Raw genomic sequence first — 24,522 nt, forward strand, 5'->3', positions numbered from 1 at the left:
TTTGTATTACAAGTTGAAATTATTTTACATTGTTTTAAACTTTAATTACAAATTACATCCAATTACAGTACACTTAATTTACTCAAATCTCAAAGCAAACGACTGAGCATGTACTCAGATGTACCCACACTATACGCAAAAGGCAGAGAGCAGATAGTTGTACCTTTTCTATATTGCATGTGGATTTCTTTAAATATAACTCACATTATTTCAATAACTTTGTCCCAGTTTCTAATTACTCTTACGTAGCATTTTGCTTTATAATACTCTTTTGACTCCTTATATGTTGTCATTATTAATAAATTTCTGAAACTACATTTCTCAAGTTCTCCATTGAACCATCATCTAATTGTAATAATAGTCACCGTTTATTGTCTCTGAAGTCAATATTTTCAAAGCAAGTGTGTGTCATTGCTTAATTCACATAACTGTAATGTTAGGGATTCAGAGTGTCTAAGTTACTTAAACAAAGTGAAACATTTAGTAATTGACTGCTAAAACTATGATTAGAACATGAACGCTTAGCCACAAATTTCAAACTTTATGTATTTATCTCTTAGACTACTAGTCTGTATACGAACACACAATTAAAGTTACATTTTTACTTCATTTGTAAATTGTCAGGGTATTTTTAATCAAGGATGATAGTCCACATTTATCATCGCAATACAAAAATTTTCCGCAAATGCTTTTATGAACTCCATGTAAGAGATAAAATCAGCAGGCAAGTCAATCACAGATATCGACATTTCCATTAACTTTTAAACCATCAGGGCCTCCTGACAGAAGTCCCAGTACAACAGTCACCAAAAAATTTTTTAACCACACACCCCTTAAAAATCTTAGCACTTGTTTTGAAGGTTGAGTAGTCTGGGAAATTGGCAAAAGATAAGTTGTAGAAAATAATCTCATACAACATAGGTACAAGCTTTTGAATAGTTTACTCTGCACATGACTGTACCCTTAGCTCTTTTTTTTCTCCTTCATTTGTAAAAATGCAAAAATTAAATGCAGAGTTTTGAAGCTAGGTTGTTTATGATAGATTCTGACTTAAAATAACTCATACTTTATTGAAGGCTATAATTCTTGCCCTCTAAATAGTCATACCTGCTACTTAGCAGACTAACAAGGGCTTAAGTGGAATATATTTCTTTACATATTAAAATTAAAGGGTTAAAAGTTGTATATCTCATTTTCAAAACTTATGCATTTTATATATGTGATTCAGACATAGCCATCAGAAACAGCAAGCTAATCTTTTCCCTTAGTAAGTCCATTTTTAGGACTGGCAAATATTCATGAGAAGCTACTGGTAGAAATTAATGATTTAATAAGAATTCCTCAAAAGAGTGGATTCTTATCAATTAAAACAATTGTTAGGTGACTACCGTTAGCTGAGATGTTAAGTGGGCGTGTGCATGCATGTAAACATGTGCATATATGTGTGATGTGTTAAGTACGCATATTTGTTTTCTCTATATATGTACATGCAACAGTTGATTAAATTGAAAACATATTTTTCACAGTTAAACTTGGTTTTACATAATCATTTATGAAGGGAGTTGAAAATATTTTGTATCACGTGAAGAAATAGGGTATTTATCTTTTGTTACTAACATTTGTGTTCCCCATTCTGTGTAATTTGAATCATGTTCATCTTTAGATTAATGGTTGCTAGTATCGTATATTCTGCATTTTGTTTAATTTATTAATCATGTGTTATTTATAAGATTCATTTAATTGAAGTCATTTCAAAAAGCATTGAAATCTTAAACCATTCAGTTCCTAAAAGATGCTTCATGTGTTTTAATAGGCTTCCATTGTGTGTTTTTGCAGCAAGCTTAGTAGTGGAGGAGCGAACAAGACAGATGAAAATGAAAGTGCATCGATTTAAGCAGACAACAGGGTCTGGTTCTAGTCAAGAACTTGATCGCGAGCAATATTCCAAGGTAAAATTAGTAGTATCCAACCAATAGTTTCCCTTTTAAAAATGTGTAGAGTATGTACCAGGCAGCATTAGCCAGCACCAAGTTATGTAAGAGAAGTTATCATTAAATGATAGTCTTGCATCATAATTTCTACCAAAGCCTGAAAAAACTCTTCTTCTGATATTTTCACAAGATATAACTTTATTGACATACTATTTATTAACTTGGATTTAATATTTTTTCTAACATGTAAATATTTGATATTAAATCAATTATTGATTATCATTAGTCAAATTCACATAAATAATCAAGATATATGAAGCCATTTTGTTTCTTGAATATTATTTAAATATCACTTTTAAAATATTAAGATACATACTTATACTCTTAAATACTATTTAGATTGATATTGACTATTGAGTTTTGTTAGTGAATGACAAAAATTATGTGATGTGAGATTTCTTATTGATCTGTCTTTACTAACTGATTTCAAACTTTTAAAAACTGAAATTTACACAGTTTCAAGTGCCAATTTATATTTTAATATTTTTTCTAAAGAAACACTAAAGAGTTTATAAACTGCTAATATCTAATAAATTTAATTAAACTATCATAGAATTTTATATTTTATGAACTAATTTTACATATGTTATCTGGTTCATTTAAAAATATTTTTAAAAGAGTATTACAAAAGTAGCAGAAGCCATTATAGGTCAACCTTTGTTACAATTTGATATCAAGAAGCTCTTTTGCAAGTATTAGAAATCAAAAGAAAATAAAACGACACTAAGTCAATATTGTTAGCTTAAAATATGGATCTAGAAAAACCTACTTATTTTAAATAATGGAGGTGGTTCATTACATAGCCAGCAATTCAGTGACTAATACAAAAAAATAGAAATGTCTACAAAATATAATTGATCACTCAGACTACCCTGGAGTCATGTATGTTGTATACAGTCAGTCACTATACACATTAGGTTAGATGTAGAAGGGTTTCCAACTGAGATATGCAGAGAGTCACTGTGATTCAGTGATGCTGAACTCCCTAAGAGGCTGAAACATTTTTTTAAAAAGTAAAATCAGTAAAGCAAAGAAACAAAAATCGGTAAGCAAAATATCTTGATGTCCCATAGAGCTTCCGATTCCAGCTCTGTACAGGTATAGCTTCTCTGCAGCTTATTCTTTATGGTATTATCACCTAATCAGCTTACTTGTCTGTCTTCTTCATGGATGTCATTATCATTTTTTGTTTTCTTTCACCACAAATGCAGTAAGAATTAGAAGACAGGATAATTATTGAGGGTTTTCTTTTTTCTCCATGGTTGGATGCAATTATTTGAAAGGTTCCTTCAAACGGAAATACTTCATTAACGCTGGAATTGTTTTATTGATTTATTTCTTAGCATTATGTCAAAAGGCAAGGTCATATAGAACAGCATGGGGAGGTAGGGCCAGTATAGGAAGCAAGAAAGAGGTAAGTAAAGAATCAGGAAACAGGGTAAAATACCGAAAGCCTTTCTGGATCCTTCTGAACTAGGACTGTAATCGTTAATCAGTGGATCAAAAAATCTACAAAATGAAGTGCTCAGAAGTCTAAACCACCACTAATACTTATAATAAACCAAAAGTAGGTTTGGTAGATTCCAAAATCCCTGGCTCATAACATTTAGAATTTGAAAACAACCTCAAAATAATCATCTACTTAAGCTCACTTAGTTACCAAAATTATGAAAACTGAGGCTCATAAGAAACAGGGTACTTATTAAATATTTTATTAAAATTAGCAGAGCATCACTGTGGGGTGATGAAGCCTAGAACACTTCATACAGGACTTAGGTACCACTTTCTTCTGCTTCTTATATCATTGAAATGCACACATTACTCAAGCTTGATTCAAAGGTTCTCATATGGCTTTTATTTACATATAATTAAATTAACATATTCTATCTTTACTCCTTCCTTTCCACAAACACCCTTTGTCTCATTGCATTTCAATATTTTAAGAGCCCATTACATTCAAATACATTACTATTGCTCTTACTGCATAAATTGATACTGCTATATTACTTAAAATTATAACTTATAAATAAATGTGAGATCAAGGATATGGTACTTTAAAAACTTGCAAGAATATAGGATAGGAAAATATGTAAGATAAAATAGCAAATTATTAGCCTATTTTTGTATATTAAGTAACAGTGGTCCTCAGCCTTTTTGGCGCCGGGGATCATCTTCATGGAAGACAATTTTTCCACGGACTGGGGAGGGGAGGATGGTATTGGGATGACTCAAGCTCATTACATTTATTGTGCATTTTATTTCTATTATTATTACATTGTAATATATAATGAAATAATCACACAACTCACCATGGGTTGGGGACCCCTGAAGTAAAAGACAAATACTCCCCACAGCTCTAATATTTATATTATGAACTAATTCTTAGAATAGAATTTTTAATAGTTTTCAGTAGCAATTTTAGTTAATTCAGATCTCTCTCAGTACTTGAGAAATTATCTTTTTTTGTTTTTTATCTGTTTATATCAAGCATCTTATAATTTATTTTATGAAGATCTATTTTTATTTGCTATAATTGAGAGACAGTACTATCATAAATTTAATATAGGTTAAATTTTGAACTTTATTCTTTTACTGACTCTTTTTTAGTGTCTTAATCCATTTTGGATGACGCAATATACCTTAGTTGAAAATTCTGCCAAGTTAGACATTATTTAATCATTTTCAAAATACTTTTAACCAACTACCAGTAGAACTAGATTTTTTTCAGGGCAAAATATTATCAGATGAATGTAATTCCTAAGATGTTTTTTGAAATTTGGTACCTCTTTTAAAAGACCAAATGAACCCTAACATCCATCGTGAGTATGGAATTAGCATCAACTTTGCTTTTAAAAAACATCGTAAAACTGCTTTGGTATCTTTGAAATGTGTCATTATGCTATTTTTTCATTGAGTTTATACAGTCACATGCCTTGATGATAAAGTGAAATTCATAATTGGAGTGTGAATTCGCATTTAGGCACTCACATGTTAAAGAGTGCTTATGTTTCTGTAACCCAGGAATAGCAACCAAGATTGATGTAATGGGTTTTGTAGGTAGCTGCAGTGTTTATTATTACTTAGTTGTAAAAATAGCAGCCCTATTATTAGAGCCTCCCCTCACATTAGTGACTTATTTCTCTGCTGTATAATCAGTATAAATTCCTCCTGAGGGTAGTATGTTTCTCAAAATATAATTAAAGTATTTCCATTAAAATATTAAATTGTTAAATAGGAAATTTAATAGAACATGCTTAATGAAAAGTCAAAGTGATTAAAATTTTAACGTATTTTTGAAAAAAGTAAATATAGTAAAAAGCAAATATACAAATATTTCATTTACTTCAAATAACCAATATGGAGAAAACTGTGATGATATCAGAGTGACAGATTGTTCTTTACCTCAGCATAGAAAAATTTATTGTGACATACAAAATTTTTAAATCGCTCGTTATATCTGTTTGCTGGAATAGCAAAGGTCTATATACAAAAAAGGTTGAGGAAGAGATGGATTAAGAAAAGGAAGATTTCTTGAGTTGAGGAAATATTTTATGTACATTCACATATTTTTATGCTTAGTCTGCCCTGATTAATGTTGACAATTACTAAATAAGAGGAGCATTTATTCTAAGTGTTAACACAATGCTAAAAATCTCCTATAGCTAGATAAATTTTTAGGTATTAGACCTCAGTTATTTTATATTCTCTCATGGACCAAGTTATATGTGTGTGTGTATATATATATATATATATATACACACACACACACATACACATATATATATGTGTATATATATATCATATATAATAATTACATAATATATCTCTTAGCACAACAGTTTCAAAAAATCAGTAGTATAGGAGTTGTGTTTGTACCATAGCAACAGTGTTTAATTCAAGTCCCACTCTATGACCATATTAAGCTTTTACCATATCTACTCTGCAAATTACAAACAGTTCTGATTGAAATGAATCATGTCAGTCAGGATCATGATTTTAAATTTGACAGAATTTGGTGGTAGACCATACTGTCACATTGTTCCACATTGTGTTAAATCATATTAATTTTAGATCAAACATGAAGTTGTATAAATAGCCTAGTTATGGATATAATAACATATATGAATTTCCTTTGAATTAAAAATTAGCATGTGACTTTCAAAGATAAATCACATGATAATGAAAAAATCCTTTGGAAAAATAATTTTATAGATATTCTATATATTGAGAATTGATTTCATGCTTAATGTGAAATTATTTAACCAACACATACACATGACAAGTTAAGAATTAAAACTAACATTTAAGTGTTTTAGGCCTAAACCACTCTCATATGAGAGATTATTATTGTAAATAAATGTGAGACCTTTCTCTAGGATTATTTAAAAAGTATTATTGTCTGGCCAGGCATGGTGGCTCATGCCTATAATCCAAGCATTTTGGGAAGCCAAGGGGAGCGGATTGCTTGAGGCCAGGAGTTCCAGATTAGCCTGGCCAACATAGTGAAATCCTATCTCTACAAAAATAAAACAAATTTAAAAACTTAGTCAGGCACGGTCATGTGTACCTGTAGTCCCAACTTGGAGAGGCTAAGGCAGGAGGATTGCTTGAGCCCAGGAGTTTGAGGTTGCATTGAGCTATGATGATGCCACTGCACCCTAGCCTGGGCAACAAACCAAGACCCTGTCTCAAAAAAAACTTGTATTATACTTTTTTTGGTACATATACATCCAGATTTTAGCATCATAAGGCAATATTAAAAATTTGGTATTAAAATGCAAGACAGTTTGGATTTATTAAAACAACTCTAATGTGGAGCATCAGAAGATGGATGACTTTTTCTACAAGTTTAATAAACACTTGATATTTTCACACCTTTATTACTCATAAATTACATTGCTTGGTAATAAACTTAAATGCCCAAGTGTTTACTTATGTGTTCTTTTATTCTGTATAAGAAGTTATAATATCTTACCTTCCAGTACCTAAGAGAACCACTTAGATATCTTAAAATTATATATAATTATATAAACTATTTATTATAATTATAACAAATATATTAAAAAGTATAATACATAAGCTATCCACTGTGTAGTCTGTCATAATAAAGCAGTGAAATAGAAAGAAGAGTAGATTAACTGCTTTAACAAATTTGCATGTTTTTCTCTCTTACCTGATGACCCTTAAAATTTTGGGGAATCAAAATCACAGACAGATTTAAAGATACATTTAAATATAAGATATAATTTATATTGAAATTTTAATAGAAATCCCATATTTTACTTTTGACATTAGTCAACAGGTTAAAATCTGAAATTGGCTATTAAAACCATAATAGAAAGAAAGGTAAAGTCCAATCATTGCCTCTGTTACTTCACTCAGTTTATATCAGCCATTTTTTGTGAAAAGTTATATTTTTTGAAGAAATTTGAGAGATAGGATATGATGTCTTAGAATGTATGTAGGTAAATTGAGGTTGGGCACAGTGGCTCACACCTGTAATCCTAGCACTTTGGGAGGCCAAGACAGGAGCATCACTTGAGGCCAGGAGTTCGAGACCAGCCTGGGTAATAGTAAGACACCATTTCTACAAAACATTTTAAAAAATTCAAAAAAAGAAAGTATGTAGGTAAATTTAATAGTTTTAGAAAGCATCAACAAGTATAGGTAGAGGGCAGCAGACTATTCAAGTCAAATATCCCTTATCCAAAATGCTTAGAAACAGAAGTATTTTGGATTTCAAATTTTTTCAGGTTTTGAAATACTTGTATTATATATATTATATACTTACCAATTGAGCATCCTAATCTGAAAATCCAAAATCCAAAATACTCCAGTGAACACTTATTTTGAGCATCATGTTGTCACTCAAAAAGTTTTGGACTTTGGAGAATTTCAGATTTTAAATTTTCATATTAAGAATACTTAACCTGTACCATGACTAAAGTAGAAGGGGAATAAAACCAGCAATAATGAAAACAAAAGCAAAAAAAGACTGAAGCTCATGTACTACAAAAAAATAAATAATACAATTTGAGGTTTAAGTATGTACAAATAATTCAGTGAACTTTCCAAACAAGTGTTTAATTTCTGTGTTTAATTTATAATTCAGTCTTCATAAGCTATTTCTTACCATTCAAAGATGTAATATTTTTGTAGTGAACATCATCTATTATGTTGGTGTTTGGATTATGTTATATTCCACACCTACTTTTACAAAGGTATACCTTTATTTGGTGTCGGCTATATGGTCACTAATCTCACCATCTATGTCTCTTTTTCCCACGATCTGATAATGGAGCTCATGCTTTCTTGTTTTTAATCTTTAGTATAACATACATAGAGATCAGTACAGAAGCTGTGATAACGTCTCTGCCAAATCATCAGATAGTGATGTCAGTGATGTGTCCGCCATTTCCCGAACCAGCAGTGCCTCACGCCTCAGCAGCACAAGCTTTATGTCAGAGCAATCTGAGCGCCCCAGGGGTAGAATCAGGTGAGTTGGCAATACTGTTTATATAAACTGGCTCTTTATCCATAGTGTAAAAATGCAACTAGCTTTCTGAATATTCTTTGTAGAATACAGTTTAGGTCAAGTAGTAGAAATAATATCTCATTAAAATAACTGGGTGGGGTTATGCATTTTATCAACTACCATGTAGTATCACCAGCAGAATGTTCGGTACTGTCTACTGTCAGATATACCTTATAACCATAGTCATAATTTTAGAGATTGCTCAGAGTCACATTTACAGGAGTTTCTTCTAATATGAATAAATCCACAGAGCATCCCTTCGGACAGCATCAGAAAGCTTGTTCTGTAAAGGGCCAGATACTAAAGATTTCAGGTTTTGCAGGACAGTCTTTATTGCAACTGTCCAAAAATGTCATTGTAATGTGAAAGCTATGCAAATAAGTGAGCATGGCTGTATTCATGTATATGTAGTTTGCCTGCCTCTTCTTTAGTCCCATAATGGTCAGTCTGCTTTCAGGGTAGGTTATGGTAGGTGTGATAACAAAATATACATCCCTACTTTATATTATGTAAGTTGAAAGACATTTACACCAACTTTGTTTAAGTTACCAATAGTGCTTTTATGTTCTTACAAAGCAAATTCCTTACTGAAAGGGAAAAGACCTCAGACCTCCAAATGCTATATCTAAAGTAAAGCATACTGATTATGGACAAAGCAGATGCTGTATTCGTGCTTAACTAGTTTTCAGAAATAAATGTTTTATTGAAGGATTGATGGGAGGCCCAATAAATATAAATGTTAAAAACAGGAACAAATATCTTTACAATACTCTGAAAGTCTCCTATTGTTGCAAATTTTGGTGATACACAATAATAAAAAGTGTCTTGAAGATACCTTCTTTCTGGTTATCCCTACACCAAACTTATTTGTCGAAGCATCCTGCTGTTATTTAACAATTTCATAGTCTAAAAATCTACATGAGCAATTTCAACTGATGAAGATTTAATAGAAAATGTTTATATCTCTACTTTTGGTGTTCTTGGCATGTGGTTTTAACAGAATATAAAATTCTCTAAAGTTTTAGAGAGAATTGTAAGAACTAAAGAATATAGTCATATTGAACTGCTTAAGATCAAGGGGTAAGAATTACTCTAATAGATTCCTATTTATTGTATTCTTAATAAGGTATTATATTTTAAAACCTGTGGACTTTAACAAAGAAAATAAATGAATAGGACATTAACGAAGGACCTTCACTTTTTTAATCACTAAGAACAATTTACTAGATAATCATAAAACCATAAATCTTGAAGTAATTTTTATTTATATTCACTGTAGAGCCAAGTACCTTGAGTCCTACATTTTATCTTGAAATTTCAAGATAATAGGATTCTTCAAAAATTTATATTCAGGAAAAATTTGGTTACATGATTTTTTAGGAGGAAAAGAACAGAGAAACATTAGGCAGCTCAACAACAGGGACTATAATTATATACAAAGAGGATTGGAAGAAACCACATGTTAGCGTAATGGAGCCAAGGTTACCTTGTGGGGCAAATGCTACCTCAACATATAAGCACTGATTATAACTACATCATGAAAAGAAGCAAAAGAGAGGATTCCTTGCTTCCTTGATTCATATGGCTTTTCTTATTTGTGAAAATGGTGGGGAGAGGGGTGGACCTAAAAAGAGTACAAATAAATTTCTTAGTGATAAATCAGTTTTTTCTAGGCAATTCTCTATTTTCAGCTTTCTTTCCCTTCTTTGTAATTTAAAACCCATATAAACAAAGAGTTTGTTTTATATAAGTGGATTATGTAAATTTAGGCACCAAAGGTAATAACTAAATAAGTTTCCCCTTAAGCTAGCATGAAGAGCTACTTTTCTTGTAATCCCATACTTTATGTCGGTGATTCTCTCTATGTGGTATACATTTGATCTTCTTAGAATAATTAGGAAGAATAGAGAGAAAAAATGAGGTGTGAGAAGAGACAGGTCTTCTGACACTCACAAGCTAGCTATCCTTTCATATACATTACTCTCCCTACATATCCTCATAGATGCACATGCACACATGTACACACACACACACACACACATACACATACATATCATAGAGTTGTTTGGCTTCCATCATCAATCTTGCGGTAATAACCTCAGAGAGGATGATTTCAAATGGAAAAAAATGGGGGAAAAAAAGAACAAAATGTCAACAGTATAAAATCATGAAAATGCTTTGTCTAGCTGATGTGAAACGAGGATTGGAGGCTCTTCAGCTCCAAATATTTTCTACCGTCACAGCTAACACTGTGAAGAATGGCCATTCTCGACATATTATTGTTTTTTATTTCTTTATTTTTTTAGTGACTGACATCTACATAAATTTTACAGTTCTGTTTATTCAAGTTCATGACTAAAAGATGAATAAGACTTATCAATTATGATGACAGAATATATTTAGGTGTCACTAACAATAAGCAGCACATATTTTAGTTCCTATCATGCGTAAAGACTTCATTATTTTCTAAAACTAAAGTATAATATGTAGGCCATATACTCAAGGAGATTATAATCTATTTAAGGATTTAAAACCTAGTTTTATATTTTGTTCCCTGTATATGTCTTCACTCAGATTGCTCTATGACACAAGAAATGCTTTATTATGCATTGCTTTGAATGAACTTTATTTTTGAAGTCAAAAAAGGATTTGGAATATGTTAAAGTTTTTCCTAAAGACAATGTCTAGTGCCCTAAAAGTCAACAAACTACCCAATATTCTCATGAAGGACTGTAAAAAGAAACCATATGACATAATCTTGTCTTCATTATATAAAATTACATAAAATATTATCCTTATTATATAAAACATATGTAGTTGTTTAAAATACCAATGTTTTCCAAACACTGCTTGCTACATTTTCGTCTTCATGATTCACGTACACTTTATTATTGTTTTAAAGGTTTTGAGAGGTTCTCTCATTTAACAACTTGTTTATCTTTATTTCAATATATACCAAATTTATTTGATTCTGGAATGTTTTTTTCCATAGGGACATCTATTAATATTTTGCATAGTTCTTGAGTATATTTTGGGAAAATATCTTTTAAATAATTAGCATTCTTCTTCCTAAAAGATAAAGAGCTATCAAATTCACTTCAAAAAACCTATCTGGGGGCAAGTAAAATTAAGCACAAGACATGTGTAGGTTGAAAAATATAAATATATATGGATGGCCAATCTCTAAAAAAAAAATCGTTTTCAAAGAGTATTAAGGATTCGTGGGCCATATCTTGAATATTTTGTGTTTGGGATAACGATGATTATACAACAAATATCTTGTCCTCTCAAGGCTGCCACCCATGATGATCCGGCAGTTCTATGTGAATTGAGAACTGGCATCCCTTCTTCTGGATGCCGCCACCCAGGGCAGGCTACTCAACTTGAAGTGGTTCACCTGGTTTTCTCTCTGGATTAACTGGATAGTTCACTCAAAATGATCTAAAATGTTTCCAAAGTTTAAGTATATAGGAAACCTATTGTAGAAAAACAAAATACGCTATACTGTTTGTATTAAAGTAAATAACTTTTGTAGATGTAATACATTCAGAGTTATTCCAAAAAATTTGTGTCATATTCACAAACTTCAGGATGATTCACACAATACAAAATCAATACTTAACACTTCAAAATAATAAACATTGACAAAGATTGAAAGTTCTTAGTTTTTCAAATTTGCTCTGCATTTGCCTTACAGTTTGAATTTAGTATTGGCTTCAGTATTCCTCAAAGAATGTCTTTGCATTCAAATACAAAAGATGCACAGAATATATTAATAGATGTGGCATAATTGATAATAAAAATGCACACATAATAGAAGCCAGAAAAAATCATGTTACATTTCTTACTTCTCTATGTTTATTTTTACATCTAACAAAGATGTTCACTCCAAAATTTTCATGGAATAGCTCTGAACTTACCTTCTTCTCTGTCATATATCTGTTTCTTTTCAGGCAGACAAATTTCAGGTATTTTGTACAAAATCAAGCTTTAAAGCAAGTGTGAATGTAATCCTAAAATTGCTGTCAGATGTCATAATTTTAGAAGCTTTGTCAAAACCAACATTTTTTCAATAGCATTTAAGTTTGTAATATATGTTCTCCTGGATTTACCAAAGTTGGCTTTCTGTAGCTAGGCGGATTTTAGTAAACAAATTTGAAGAAAAAATTGATGCAAATAGTTTTTGATCTCTTCTATCATCCCCTTCTAAAAGAATGTTACCATCATTATTAAAATCAATTATCATTATTTTCCACATTCATAATTTGAAAGATATGAGAGGTTTCTTAAGAGAAGTTATCCTATAGGCAAATAGTAACCTTGCAACTATACATTTACTAAAATTTGGTATTTGATATCAGTAGGCATAATAATCAATAAACTTACACTGAAGGAAATGTTCTTATATTTATTTGGGGATTTTAAAATAGTATAGGTTAAATTATTTGATATTTTAAGTTGTGATTGAGAACACTGATGTAAATTGGTATCTTCTGGAAAGTCAATCTTGAAATTACAATTATCTTTGAAAAATGTTACAGAGAATAATTTCAAATGCCTCTTATTTCACAATAATTCTTCAGTTCAGTAAGATAAAATTTAAAAATAATCTTTGGATGTTTTGTGATAGCATATGAAAGTACTGAAATGAAAAATTATTTGCTATTGTAATTGCTCAAAATAAACAAATGAAATTTTTATATAGTCACCAATTATTATGCCTACTGACATCAGATGTAATCAAGAGGGATTATTTTTATTTTAGCTACCCACACCTAATTTTGCATGCCTGCATATTGTACTAGGAAAAACAAAGTTTACTGGGATCTCCAAAAGTACTAGAAAGAGAGAAAAGAAAGTATCATGGAAGTTAGATGACAAGGACAGATAAATCTGAACACAGTGAAAAGTACTGACTTTATGAGAAAAAAATCTATTTTAGTGATCTTCTAGAGTCTTCTTTGACAGCATCTTCTTAGTTTTAATAGTTTAAGGTCAATGAACTATTGCCACAATTATGTCCCATGAATAGATTAAAGTTGTGAAGAGATGCTAAGAATGTGACATGAGCCCTTTAAAAAGACTCTACCTTTATGGAAAATACATTTATAAATTACTACATCACATTTACTAATATATGACTAAAATATCACCATACCATATGTAAATTATTATACCCTTGTCATATTCATGACATAATGAAAATACTGCTTCAGCTATGAATATAAGTAACACAACAGTTTTGATAATAGCCAACTCACCTTGGGACAGGTGAGTAGATTTTCCTGGTTAGGTTTTTCCTTGCAAATCATTTGAGACTGCAGTTTGATGTGAAGCAGCACTGGTACAATTTGAGACACTTCGAACATGTTTTATTTTTACCTTGTTCTATGTTTGCCATAGATTTACTAACGTATGTTTAGTTAAATTCTGGGAAGCTCAGTGGCATATAAAATAAATGCTTATATATAATAGACAATGAAAATGGTCATTTATAATGAAGTTTTTAAATTTTAATACAAACCAGGAATATCTTATATTACCAGGTGGGTTTATTTGTGGAAAAGATCATTTGTGATTAAATCTTAGGGACTACTACCTTTGGGGGAAAATAACTATACATTGTTGCTTGTGGAATTTTAAAACTACATTGTAACAGTTCATTATTTGTAGAAATCCCTGTAGCTTTCTTTCCTTTGTTAGAATTGAATTAGATTTTTTTTTGATAACAATTTGAGGTCCTTTTTTTAAACCAGTCATTTTGCCATTTAGTAGCTAATACAGCCTTAAACATCCTTAATATAACTGGTCTTGTGGTAATTGCAACACATCAAAGGCAAAGGGTCAAATAGGTGGCCTTGAGGAAGTCCTCATGTGTTATAAATTTGTCGTTATATGTTTATATTTGCATAGTGGATAACCAACTACTGAATATAAACATAGCAGTCAGTATTACGTGGATTGGTAATTAACTAATCGTTTTAATGGTCCCCAGTCATTAACTCTGGCTTTCAACATTAAATACCCATTCTTTGGGCAAATATTCATACTTCTGCAACAATTAAACTATTATTTGGAAGGGATACAATATCCTTTCGTTCTGAACCAGTGCTTCCTAAACCTCACCTATTTCATGTGTCACTTTCACAAATTTTGCTGTAACTCTGTAGCACTTATGCTGCTATATTTTTAAATATATTACAAATACTGTGATTTATTAAGTATCTTGTATGTGTATGAGGTAGGTATTCTGATGGGTGGCTTACATGCAGTATCGTTATTGCTAAACAGCCCTATCATGTAATTGTTAGTAGTCTCATTTTACAGATCAAGAGAAAGGTGAAGCAACTTTTATTGAATTCACATGGCCAGTAAGTGGCAGAGCCATAATTGAGAGCCTGCCAGCCTAGCTCCAAAACACTTTCCTCCATTTAACCTAAACTTTCTATTGTAATTATAGTGCAATATTTAGATTACACAAAGGATATAAATAATAATAAATGCTCGTGTACCTACCAATAAGCTTAAAAAGTCAAATATTAGCATTATAGCTGAATCCCTTTGTCCTCCTGACCCAATCCCATCTCCTTATTTCAGGCGCAATCTCCCACTGATCTGAATGCTAGCTATGTCCCTTGTCAAGTCTTTACAAATTCTAAGCCTGTTTCTAGCCTACATTTCACAGATCTAATGTCTATTCCTGTACCAGTACCACTGTATCATAATCAATACAGCTTATTGATATAACACATACCGTAGTAGTACAAGTCTCCCCATCTCATCTTTATTCTTTATCAGGAGTATCATGGCTGTTTTTGTCCTTTGTTCTTACATATTAATTTTAGAATAAGAGTATTAAGTTCTCCAAAATAAATGCTTCATTTGTAACTATATTAAATGTATAAATTCATTCAGGGGGAATCAGCATCTTTAGAAAATTGAGTCTTCCAGCATTGTATGACTCAAATGATACTTTTTCATATATTTCAGTGAAGTTTTAAAATTTTCTCTATACAGTTTATGCATAGCTATTGTGGATATGGTCATACATACCATATATTTTTGACGCTGTCATGAATAGTATCTTTTTTCTTTATATTTTTTGCATATTGCTCTTTTATAGGAATAAGATTAGTTTTTCTATTTTTTCTAATATTATATTATCATTTAAGTCTTGTGTTTTTCTGTAAATGCCACTTTATCTCTATCCCACCAATTTTAGTTTTAATATGTTCATTTTTGTTTAATTTTAAGTATGTTTAAATTTCATAACATTTCTAACTTCCTTTATTCACTAATTACTTAGAACTAATTTTAAATTTACAAATGTATGGAGTATTTTTTATAATTTTCTATGTATTTCTAACATAATTGCCTTAATGGCAGTGTGGTCAGAGTATGTTTTTTTTGGTACTGATTATTTGAACGTTTTGAGGTTTGATTTATGGTGTACTTTTTGGTCATTTTGTAAATATTACATATGCAGGTTGAGAAGATTGTGTATCTCTAAATGTTAAGTTAGAGTTATCCATATATCCAATACTTGAAGTTTATTATCCACACTATTCAATACTTCTGTTACTTTACTAATATTTTATGTGTTGATTTGTTATTACTCAGAATGCTCAGTTAAAATCCCTCCAACTATGATGAGGATTTGTCAACTTCTTTATTATTCTGTCCATTTTTTCTGTGATGAGATTATTTAATCAGGCTCAAGTTCAGAATTCTTTTATCTTCCTGGTGATTTAACTCTTTTATAATTAGGTAGTAAATCTCTTTATGCCTAAAAGAGAGATTTTTTGTTTGGAAGGCTACTTTGTCTTATATGAGAACACAAGCTTTTTTAAATTAGTGTTCATTCATTGAGGGTCTTGGCTCATGGGGATTTTATTTCTAATTCCTCAATGGGCCTGGACCCAGGGGTCTAAATTTCTTATCTGCGAAATCTCCCAAAACATTCATCATCGACTTATGAACCTGTTTTCAGTTCCCTTATGGTCTTTTGTTTAAGGAGATGTGCCTTTCTTTTTTGTGAGCTCAGGTTTGTATTTTAAACAGGTATTTGCTGTAATTTTCCCAGCATCTCTAGGCATTTGGAAGTGAAAGTTTTCAGAGTATATCATCGACCACATATCCAAAAATAGAAGTTCATATTTGATGTGTTATTATTTTCCTGATTCTTAAAAAATTTAATCACTTTAAAAGGATAATATTTTAAAAGAAATTCATGAATGAGGAAAAACTTGTAGGTGTGAAAAGTAAAAAGAATCACGACCCTAGAGAGTTTATCCCAAGTTAGGGGAAAATGCCAGGACAGAGCAAAGAGTTGGATCTTGCACCAGAAGTAGGATCTAAGGTACTTGAGAACATAATAATCGGGGACACAGAGGCAGAAGGTGAAAGGAGCTGAGGACTAGAAAGCTCTCAGGAAAGAAGAGAGCTCCAACAGAGACAGGACCATTTGAGTCATGAGGTAGAATGGAAGCTGGGAAATTGAGAACTAACGTGAGGGTAAAGACAGATACAGCCCAAACTGAGGAAGAGATTCCCGGAACTCAGAGGATATCGGAATTTAAGTGGGAAGAATGGAGTGGCCATGAGATTAAGGGAGTGGTTAATGATCATTGAATAAAGAGCATCCTGCGATCAGGGTTTGAGGGCTGCCAGCCTGCCCTTAGAGACTGCTTTGGACTCAGATGCCAATCTTTGATAGTCGGCTATGGTTTGATACTGTTACTAACCAATATTGAGAGCTTTGGCAAGTGTACAACTTCTGTAGACCTTGATTTATTTTTCTGTTTAGTCACATGTTCATTCATTTATTCATTCACCAATCATTTACTGGGTGCCTCTTATGTGCAGGTACTAAATACTAACTATGTGGTGCAAAAAAAAAAAAAAAAAACCGGACATGATTCCTAGCTCTATGGCTTTAAGTAGATTTTAATATATATGTAATAATAATACGTGTATAACTGACAAATGGGAATTATAACTGCCACTCCTACCTCACAGGGCTGTCAGAGAATAAAATAAAATAGTGTATATTAGAATGCTTTGGAAATATAACATTAAACTATATAATTATAATTCAGTTACTACATACATGGTATGAAGTATTAGATGAGTTACTTTATACTTTTACAAGTTATCTTTAAAAATCTTATGGGTCGGATAGCTACCATATAATATGGGACAACGGCTTTCAGAATTTGGATTTGATTACTAATACTTACTTTACTTTGCTGCATGATGCGTTAGATGAATGTAAGTATTGTCTTTGATTCTTGAGGAGTCCATTTTTATTACAGGGGAGGTTTTGAAAGTTGTGCCTATGGAGTGCTTGTGTTCTAATGAACCTTGTTGTGTGCAGGAGTTACATCACAGCCTGGAAAAAAACTGTCTGTGGAACAGAAAAAAAACTAAAGGATGAGGCAAATACTTAGATTGCAGTACTCCGGCAACTTCACTAAAGCAGTTCTACTAGTATTTGTTTTATATATCTAAGGTCTATGAAATACTTTATTTTAAAGTAAGAGGGGTACTGCTACTTTAAAAACATAATATAAATCAAAATATGTGGCACAATAAATCCTACTGCTATGATTTCCAAAGAAAAATGAATATATGAGATCTTGTTCTAATTCTCTAGTAATTAACTATTTTTGAATTAAGGTAGGGCCATAATTAGGCTGAAGGATCATGAAATATGTAGTGAATCTTCAAGATAGTATACTAAGAAAAAACTGCAATTTCAAAGAAGAGGAAAAGTAGCAGACTGGCCTATTTTGGTTTTAGTTGGTCTGTTTATCTACTATATATTTTGTTTATTAGTTATACACTTGGTATATGAGGTAGATGAAATACTTTTTATTGCTTTTTAGCATTTTAGCTTTACAAAGCATAATAAAGATTGCCCAGAGGAATATATTTTATTTTCCAGTTTGTTGCTTCAGTTTGTATGGTTAACGGACTTTATACTACTCTTGATATCTACCAAATTTAAAGTGTTTTCACTTTACCTTTTTTATTTATTTAGAAAGTCATTCTCTACAGCTATGTTTCTTTACGCATTTTACTGTATGATTACCTTGATTTCAACTTAGGCTGTCTTAAAGCATAGCCATGATAACCAAGTGTGGATTAATTAATATTTGCTAATCGAATACATACTACATATGCAGCATGATGAACAAAGAAAGCACAGACCTTGAAGTGCCCTCATGTTTTGGTGTTCACTGAATATTATACACCAACTTTTATTGAAGAGTTTGTGTGTGTAATTGCATCAAAATTAAATGGACTATAATCAACAATAAGTTAGGGTTTACTTTGAGGTAAATAAAACAGTGGAATTGGAATATTGTTAACACAAAGAAATGTTAAACGCCTGAGGTGATGGATACCCCAATTACTCTGATTTCATTAATTCATATTGTATTCCTGTATCAAAACATCACATGTACCGTATAAAAATATACAACCATTGTGTACCCATAATAATTAAAAATAATAAAAACAATTGCATTAAAAATAGTATATGGACTAAATATAAGTTCCAATATTGTAAAATAAAAAAAGGAAGAACTCAATACAACCTATACAGGTATGTAAATGATATTATGACGAACTTTATGCCAATAGGTTTTACAACTCAGATCAGAGTGATCAAACTGTGGCCAACAGGTGGGTTGAATAAATTGACTATAATTATATATATATATAAATTCATTTATAATATATTGGAAATACATGAGGATATATATTTTTAACTGGCTATTTGTAGTCATTAAGACACCTGAAACAACATTTCTGAGAATAAATATAAAACATTATTGGTTCGTTTAGTTTTGAACAGAATAATTATATTTTCCACACTATTATCCACCCAGTTCCCACATCAAAAAACTGGAAGCGACCCTAATTTTTAACTCTCCCCAGTCCCCCTCGTAGTGCCTTATTTTTCGTTATTACCCCCCATATGATCTTTTGGATATTCTTTTCCTAATTGCCCTCCCCACATGAAATTTTAATTCCACAGATATACTGTATCTGTTTATATATACAGTGACCCTATGGAGGACCACTAACCATGGTATTATTTAAGATTTTATTTTCCCTATACCTTCACAAAGAATCAGTTATCCCCCTCTAGGGGCAATATTGCTCCCATTGAGAATGCGTGTTCAAATGAGTTTATCAAGTCCTATTGATTTTACTTCTCAAATAGACCTGATGATCACAGATTTAAAATTACAGACAACAGATGGTTTTACTCCTTTCAATTTTATAAGAAAAGACCAAAAACTTCCTCTAACATGAAACTAGGAGACAAGCACATCCCTAAATTACAAACTATGGGAAACAGCTTTCAAATTCAGTGAAATCTGGACCAAAATGAGGAGAAATACGAAGAGTAGATGCTGACTTATTCAGCTATTGAATAGAATACAGAGTTCTCTAAAATAAATAACATGGCCTTAACAAAGCCTAACCAAAATTCCCGTCTACAATCTGTGAGGACAAGGGAAAGATTTAGCCCTGGAGCACCTTGAAACAATGTTTTATACCCCAGAATAGCAAGATAAGATCAACACAGAGGAGGAGCATCACAGGTCTGCCATTCAATGGCAGAAGCAGAGTATTAGATCACTGTATACAGGAATCTATGTGGCAAAAGCTATTCAGTACAATTCATAAAGAAATAAACTGCTATAGCACAATTATAATGTAATCTTCATTGCTAACCCTATGAAGATTTTGATAACAACATAACTGGTCTGTATAATTCTACCTTTATTCAAAAATAAGCAATAATATGACATGGTCATAGTTCCAAGCATGACAGTATAATTTATATCACACTAATTTTCCCACATATAAATCCATAAAAGGTAAATAAGAACAAACAATGAACAGCAAAACTGTTGGAAGGCATTTGGGAGTTACAAAGCAGGCAGAAATTTGAGGAGCTTCAATCTTTGAAAGAAAGGAAGAACACGAAGTAAGAGATAAATTTACCCTGGTTGTCTCTGAAGGTACTTTCCAAATTGGTGACGTAGGATAATACAGCCTAAGCAGAGAACAGTGGTCTTACTAGACTGAGAAAATAGATGTCATAGTTCAGGAACTGATGAGAAGCTGAAAAGTATGGGTGAAGGGTTTCAAAATTTGGTACAGGTTTTCTTAATTTGTTAACTAGTGAGCTGTACATGCACAGGGAAGATTCCAAGGCAGCAAACAAAAAGCAGCAGCTGAAAGGTTAACGAGCCAAGCGCAGCTTCTAGCAGCTGCCCAATGCTGGGAAGATGAATTTAAGTTCAAGCTCCCAAAGTTAGAGGGGTCTGATAAACACCTTTGATTTCTTGTACATGCCTCAGAAGGACCATACTCTACAGATAGCCATTACACTCTGTGAGTAATGGCAAAGCTTTAAACCCAACTCTGTACAGGAAAAAGATGAAACCTTTCTGTCAATCAAAAGAAAATTTTACCCTTTTTGGAGGAAAACAACATCATAAAGAGCCTCTATTGGTTTTCATCCACAATATTAGATATCTAATTAAAATTTGTGAGTCAAACTTAAAAGGAAAAAAAGAACTACATGACTAAAAACTAAGAAAAGAGTTAACAAATAGAGACTCGATTAATATGTTCAAGAAACCAAAGGAGGGCAGATGTGTTTAGCAGAGACCTGGAATCAATTTCAACAATTAATGGTAATTCTAAACTAAAAGAAAACCAAAGAAATTAATAGATGGGTTCAACGGCATATCAAAAACAGCAAAACCAAGGATTAGTGAGCTGGTCAGTAGAAAGTATATCAATCGATGCCCAGGGAGAAAAGAAAGAGAGATATTGGAGGAGAACACAGGAAACGTGAAATGTGATGAAAAGGTCCAGTGAACTTATGATTTGGAGTCCCAGAAGGAGAGAAAATGGCAGAAGCAATACTTGAATACTGAGACACAGGCTTAGAATTTTCCAAAAGTTATAAAAGACATCAAATTACAAATCTAAAATCTTTACATTCCCAACAGTATATAAAGAGAAAAAAAATCTAGCAATATCACAATCAAAGTACAGAAAACTAAAGAAAAAAATTTCTTAAAAGAGTCTCAGAGGAAAAAAAAAACATATTCAGGGAAGCAAGGCAAAGATTTTGGCTAAAATTTCAACAAATTATGCAACCCCAAAAGTCAGTAGAATGACCAAAAGAAAGATTGCTGAAAGGAAAAAATGAAAACTTCCAGCCTATAATTTTATGCTTAATAAATGCCATAAATATTGCGCAGCAAGAATATGTTTAGGAAAATAAATAAACGTACAGATAGGTAGGTAGATAGATAAAACAACTAGAAATTCACCAGCAGACTTGGCCTATGAAAAATACTAATGGGAATTCTTCATGTTGAAAAAGTGTATCCAGTTGGAAGCACTAAACTTGAGGAAAAAATAAAGAATACTGGAAAGAGGTAATAATGATAACATCTTGTGGCAGTTAAAACATACATGAAAGCAAAAATATATGAAATAGCCAGATGAAAAGTGGGAGGGGTGTAAATGGAATTAAGCTGTTGTACAGTTCTTGCATTATTTTGAAAGTGGTAAAATTTCTAACTTAAGGATGATTTTAATAAGTCCAGGTACATGCCTTAATCCTTAGTAGTCACTAATAGCATAATAGAAGAATGCACAACTCAAATGCTAATAGTGGAGAAAATGGGGAATAATAAAAATACCTAATTAAACTAGTTAGGCAAAAAGGAGAAGTAAAAAAACAAATGAGATTATTAAAAATAAACTACAAGTGGTAGATTTAACTCCAGCTATACCGGTAATGGCATCAAAAGTAAATAGACTAAATACAAGTTACCAGCGTGAATGAAGAAAGGAAGATGTCAATACAGGTTATACAGATTCTTAAATGATATTATGAACAACTTTATCCCAATAGGTTTTGCAACTCAGATCAAGTTGATCAAACTATGGCCAACAGGTGGGCTGAAAAAATTGATTACAATTGTCTTTCAGTCAGTTTGTCATTAATTTAAGAGTCGGAACCATCTTTACGTAGCCCCTCATGTTTTTTCTGAAAGCATCCTCACTTCCCAAAAGATTTTTTAGGCCCTTGTCCTATTCCAAAATGTTCTTCCAGCCACCTTACGTTGGAATAATGAACTAAACTCAGGCAACTAAAAGTGCAGATTTGATTGTCTTATATGAGCCATCACTTGTGTATCTAGAGACAACACAGTGTTTTTTTTATTTTTATACTTTTTCCTCCTCCAATACTTTCAGGAATTTTTAGTCTATGTTAGGGAAAGTGAGCTCATGATGTTTTAATTTCATCAGTTTTTTTTAAAATTCTTGTTTGAAATGAGTTTCTCAATTATCTATTACCATAATTTAATTGATTCTGTGTGCATTACTTGTTTGTATTTTATCGTCTGTCCAGTCAGTACATATTTTACAATTGATGTCATGTCACAGTTTAGTTAGTAGCATTTTTTCTTTCTTAAAAATTATATAAACTGAACTCACGGAGATAGAGAGTAGAATGACGGTCACCAGAGGGTGGGAAGGGTGGTGGGGAGGAGAGGATAAAGAGGGGATAGTTAATGGGTACAAAAATACAATTAGATGAAATGAATAAGATGTAGTAGTCAGTAGCACAAAAGAGTGACTATAGTTATAAACAAATTATTTTGTATTTTTAAATAACTAAAAGAGTGGAGTTGGAATGTTTCCCAACACAAAGAAAGAAAAATGCTTGAGGTGATGGATACCCCAGTTACTCTGATTACTACACGCTGTATGCCTGCATTAAAACATCACAAGTACTCCATAAATATTTACAGCTATTATGTATCCATAAAAATTAAAAATAAAAAATTCTTAAAAATGCAAGAAATGGCAAAGCTAAGCAAGCTTCTTTAAAAAACACGTAAAATAATGATGTGTCAATACTGATAAAATATTTTATTTGGTTGAATCTATGTAGATTTTTTTACCACCTTTGCCATTTCTGTGTAATTATATAATACCAAATTATATGTGTAATTTACAATGTGAGCCAAAGTGTTATTACCACCAGGCTTCACCTTCAGTACCTATCAGAATGAGGTCCCCCAAAATCTGCTAAAGTTTGGGATATGGCCTTCTCTACTACTTGTAGATCCTGTGCATAGAAGAAATACCAGATCAGTTTCATGTGCATGCTTTTTAAGTGTTCATTGTACATAAGGAGCTCCTGTTACTTAATAGTTGTCTTGCCATTCCTGATTAAATGAAATTTGTTCTCAACTAAACGTTTTAAGATCAATTAGTTACTCTAAGAGAAACCAAATTTCAATCTCACGTTAATATATTTATCAGTACAAGATTCACAGACCTTTCTTATCATATTATGAGAATTTCCATCAAATGTAGCCAGTTAATAAGGTATAATTTGGTTTTTTCCACTCTATAACATATAAAAGTTAGAGATATTTTTTAATGTTCATATATATGTATATTTTTTCTTGGCTATTAACCAAGTTTTTACATCCTCTAACTTACTTAGAAATTGTCCATATATCCAAGTAATTTTATTAATTAATTAAATTTAATGTTAATGCTAGGTCTTAAAATTAAATTTCCCTTGGAAATTATGTTTAAGCTGATACTTCAACCATCTTAATTATTGTTGATACAGAGTTTTTTTCAGAATTATAGTTTGATTTAATTATATCATTTTCATTTTTCATAACCTTAAACATTATTGGAAGAAATGTTAGCATACACATTAAATAAAACCAGTATGGGAAGTTTAGAAATTCTGGAATAATTTATCCTTCCATAAGAAAACCAACCTAAATCTTAAAAAATAAAATTATATGCTTATATTATATACCACTCATAAAATCTGGAAGGAGACATAAAAGTGATTTTTAAAAAATTGAGATATGATTCACATACTGTAAAATTCATTCTTTTAAAGTGTACAAATCT

General features: G+C 31.5%; 1 protein-coding gene across 6 annotated transcripts in view; it reads left to right on the forward strand.

The window, feature by feature from the left end:
* Positions 1–24,522, forward strand: part of RIMS1 (regulating synaptic membrane exocytosis 1) — a 482,695-nt gene that overhangs the window by 387,923 nt on the left and 70,250 nt on the right. For 3 of the 6 annotated variants that reach the window (XM_012646050.1, XM_012646051.1, XM_012646052.1), the window contains 2 exons: positions 1,837–1,949; positions 8,321–8,487. The exons of the other annotated variants lie outside the window; for them this stretch is intronic. In XM_012646050.1, the coding sequence (XP_012501504.1) occupies positions 1,837–1,949; positions 8,321–8,487 (280 nt within the window). The remainder of the gene's footprint in view (positions 1–1,836; positions 1,950–8,320; positions 8,488–24,522) is intronic. 6 annotated transcript variants of the gene reach the window in all.

The sequence above is a fragment of the Propithecus coquereli genome, unplaced genomic scaffold, assembly GCF_000956105.1.
Source record: "Propithecus coquereli isolate 6110/MARCELLA unplaced genomic scaffold, Pcoq_1.0 Scaffold24, whole genome shotgun sequence".
NCBI classification, from domain to species: domain Eukaryota; kingdom Metazoa; phylum Chordata; class Mammalia; order Primates; family Indriidae; genus Propithecus; species Propithecus coquereli.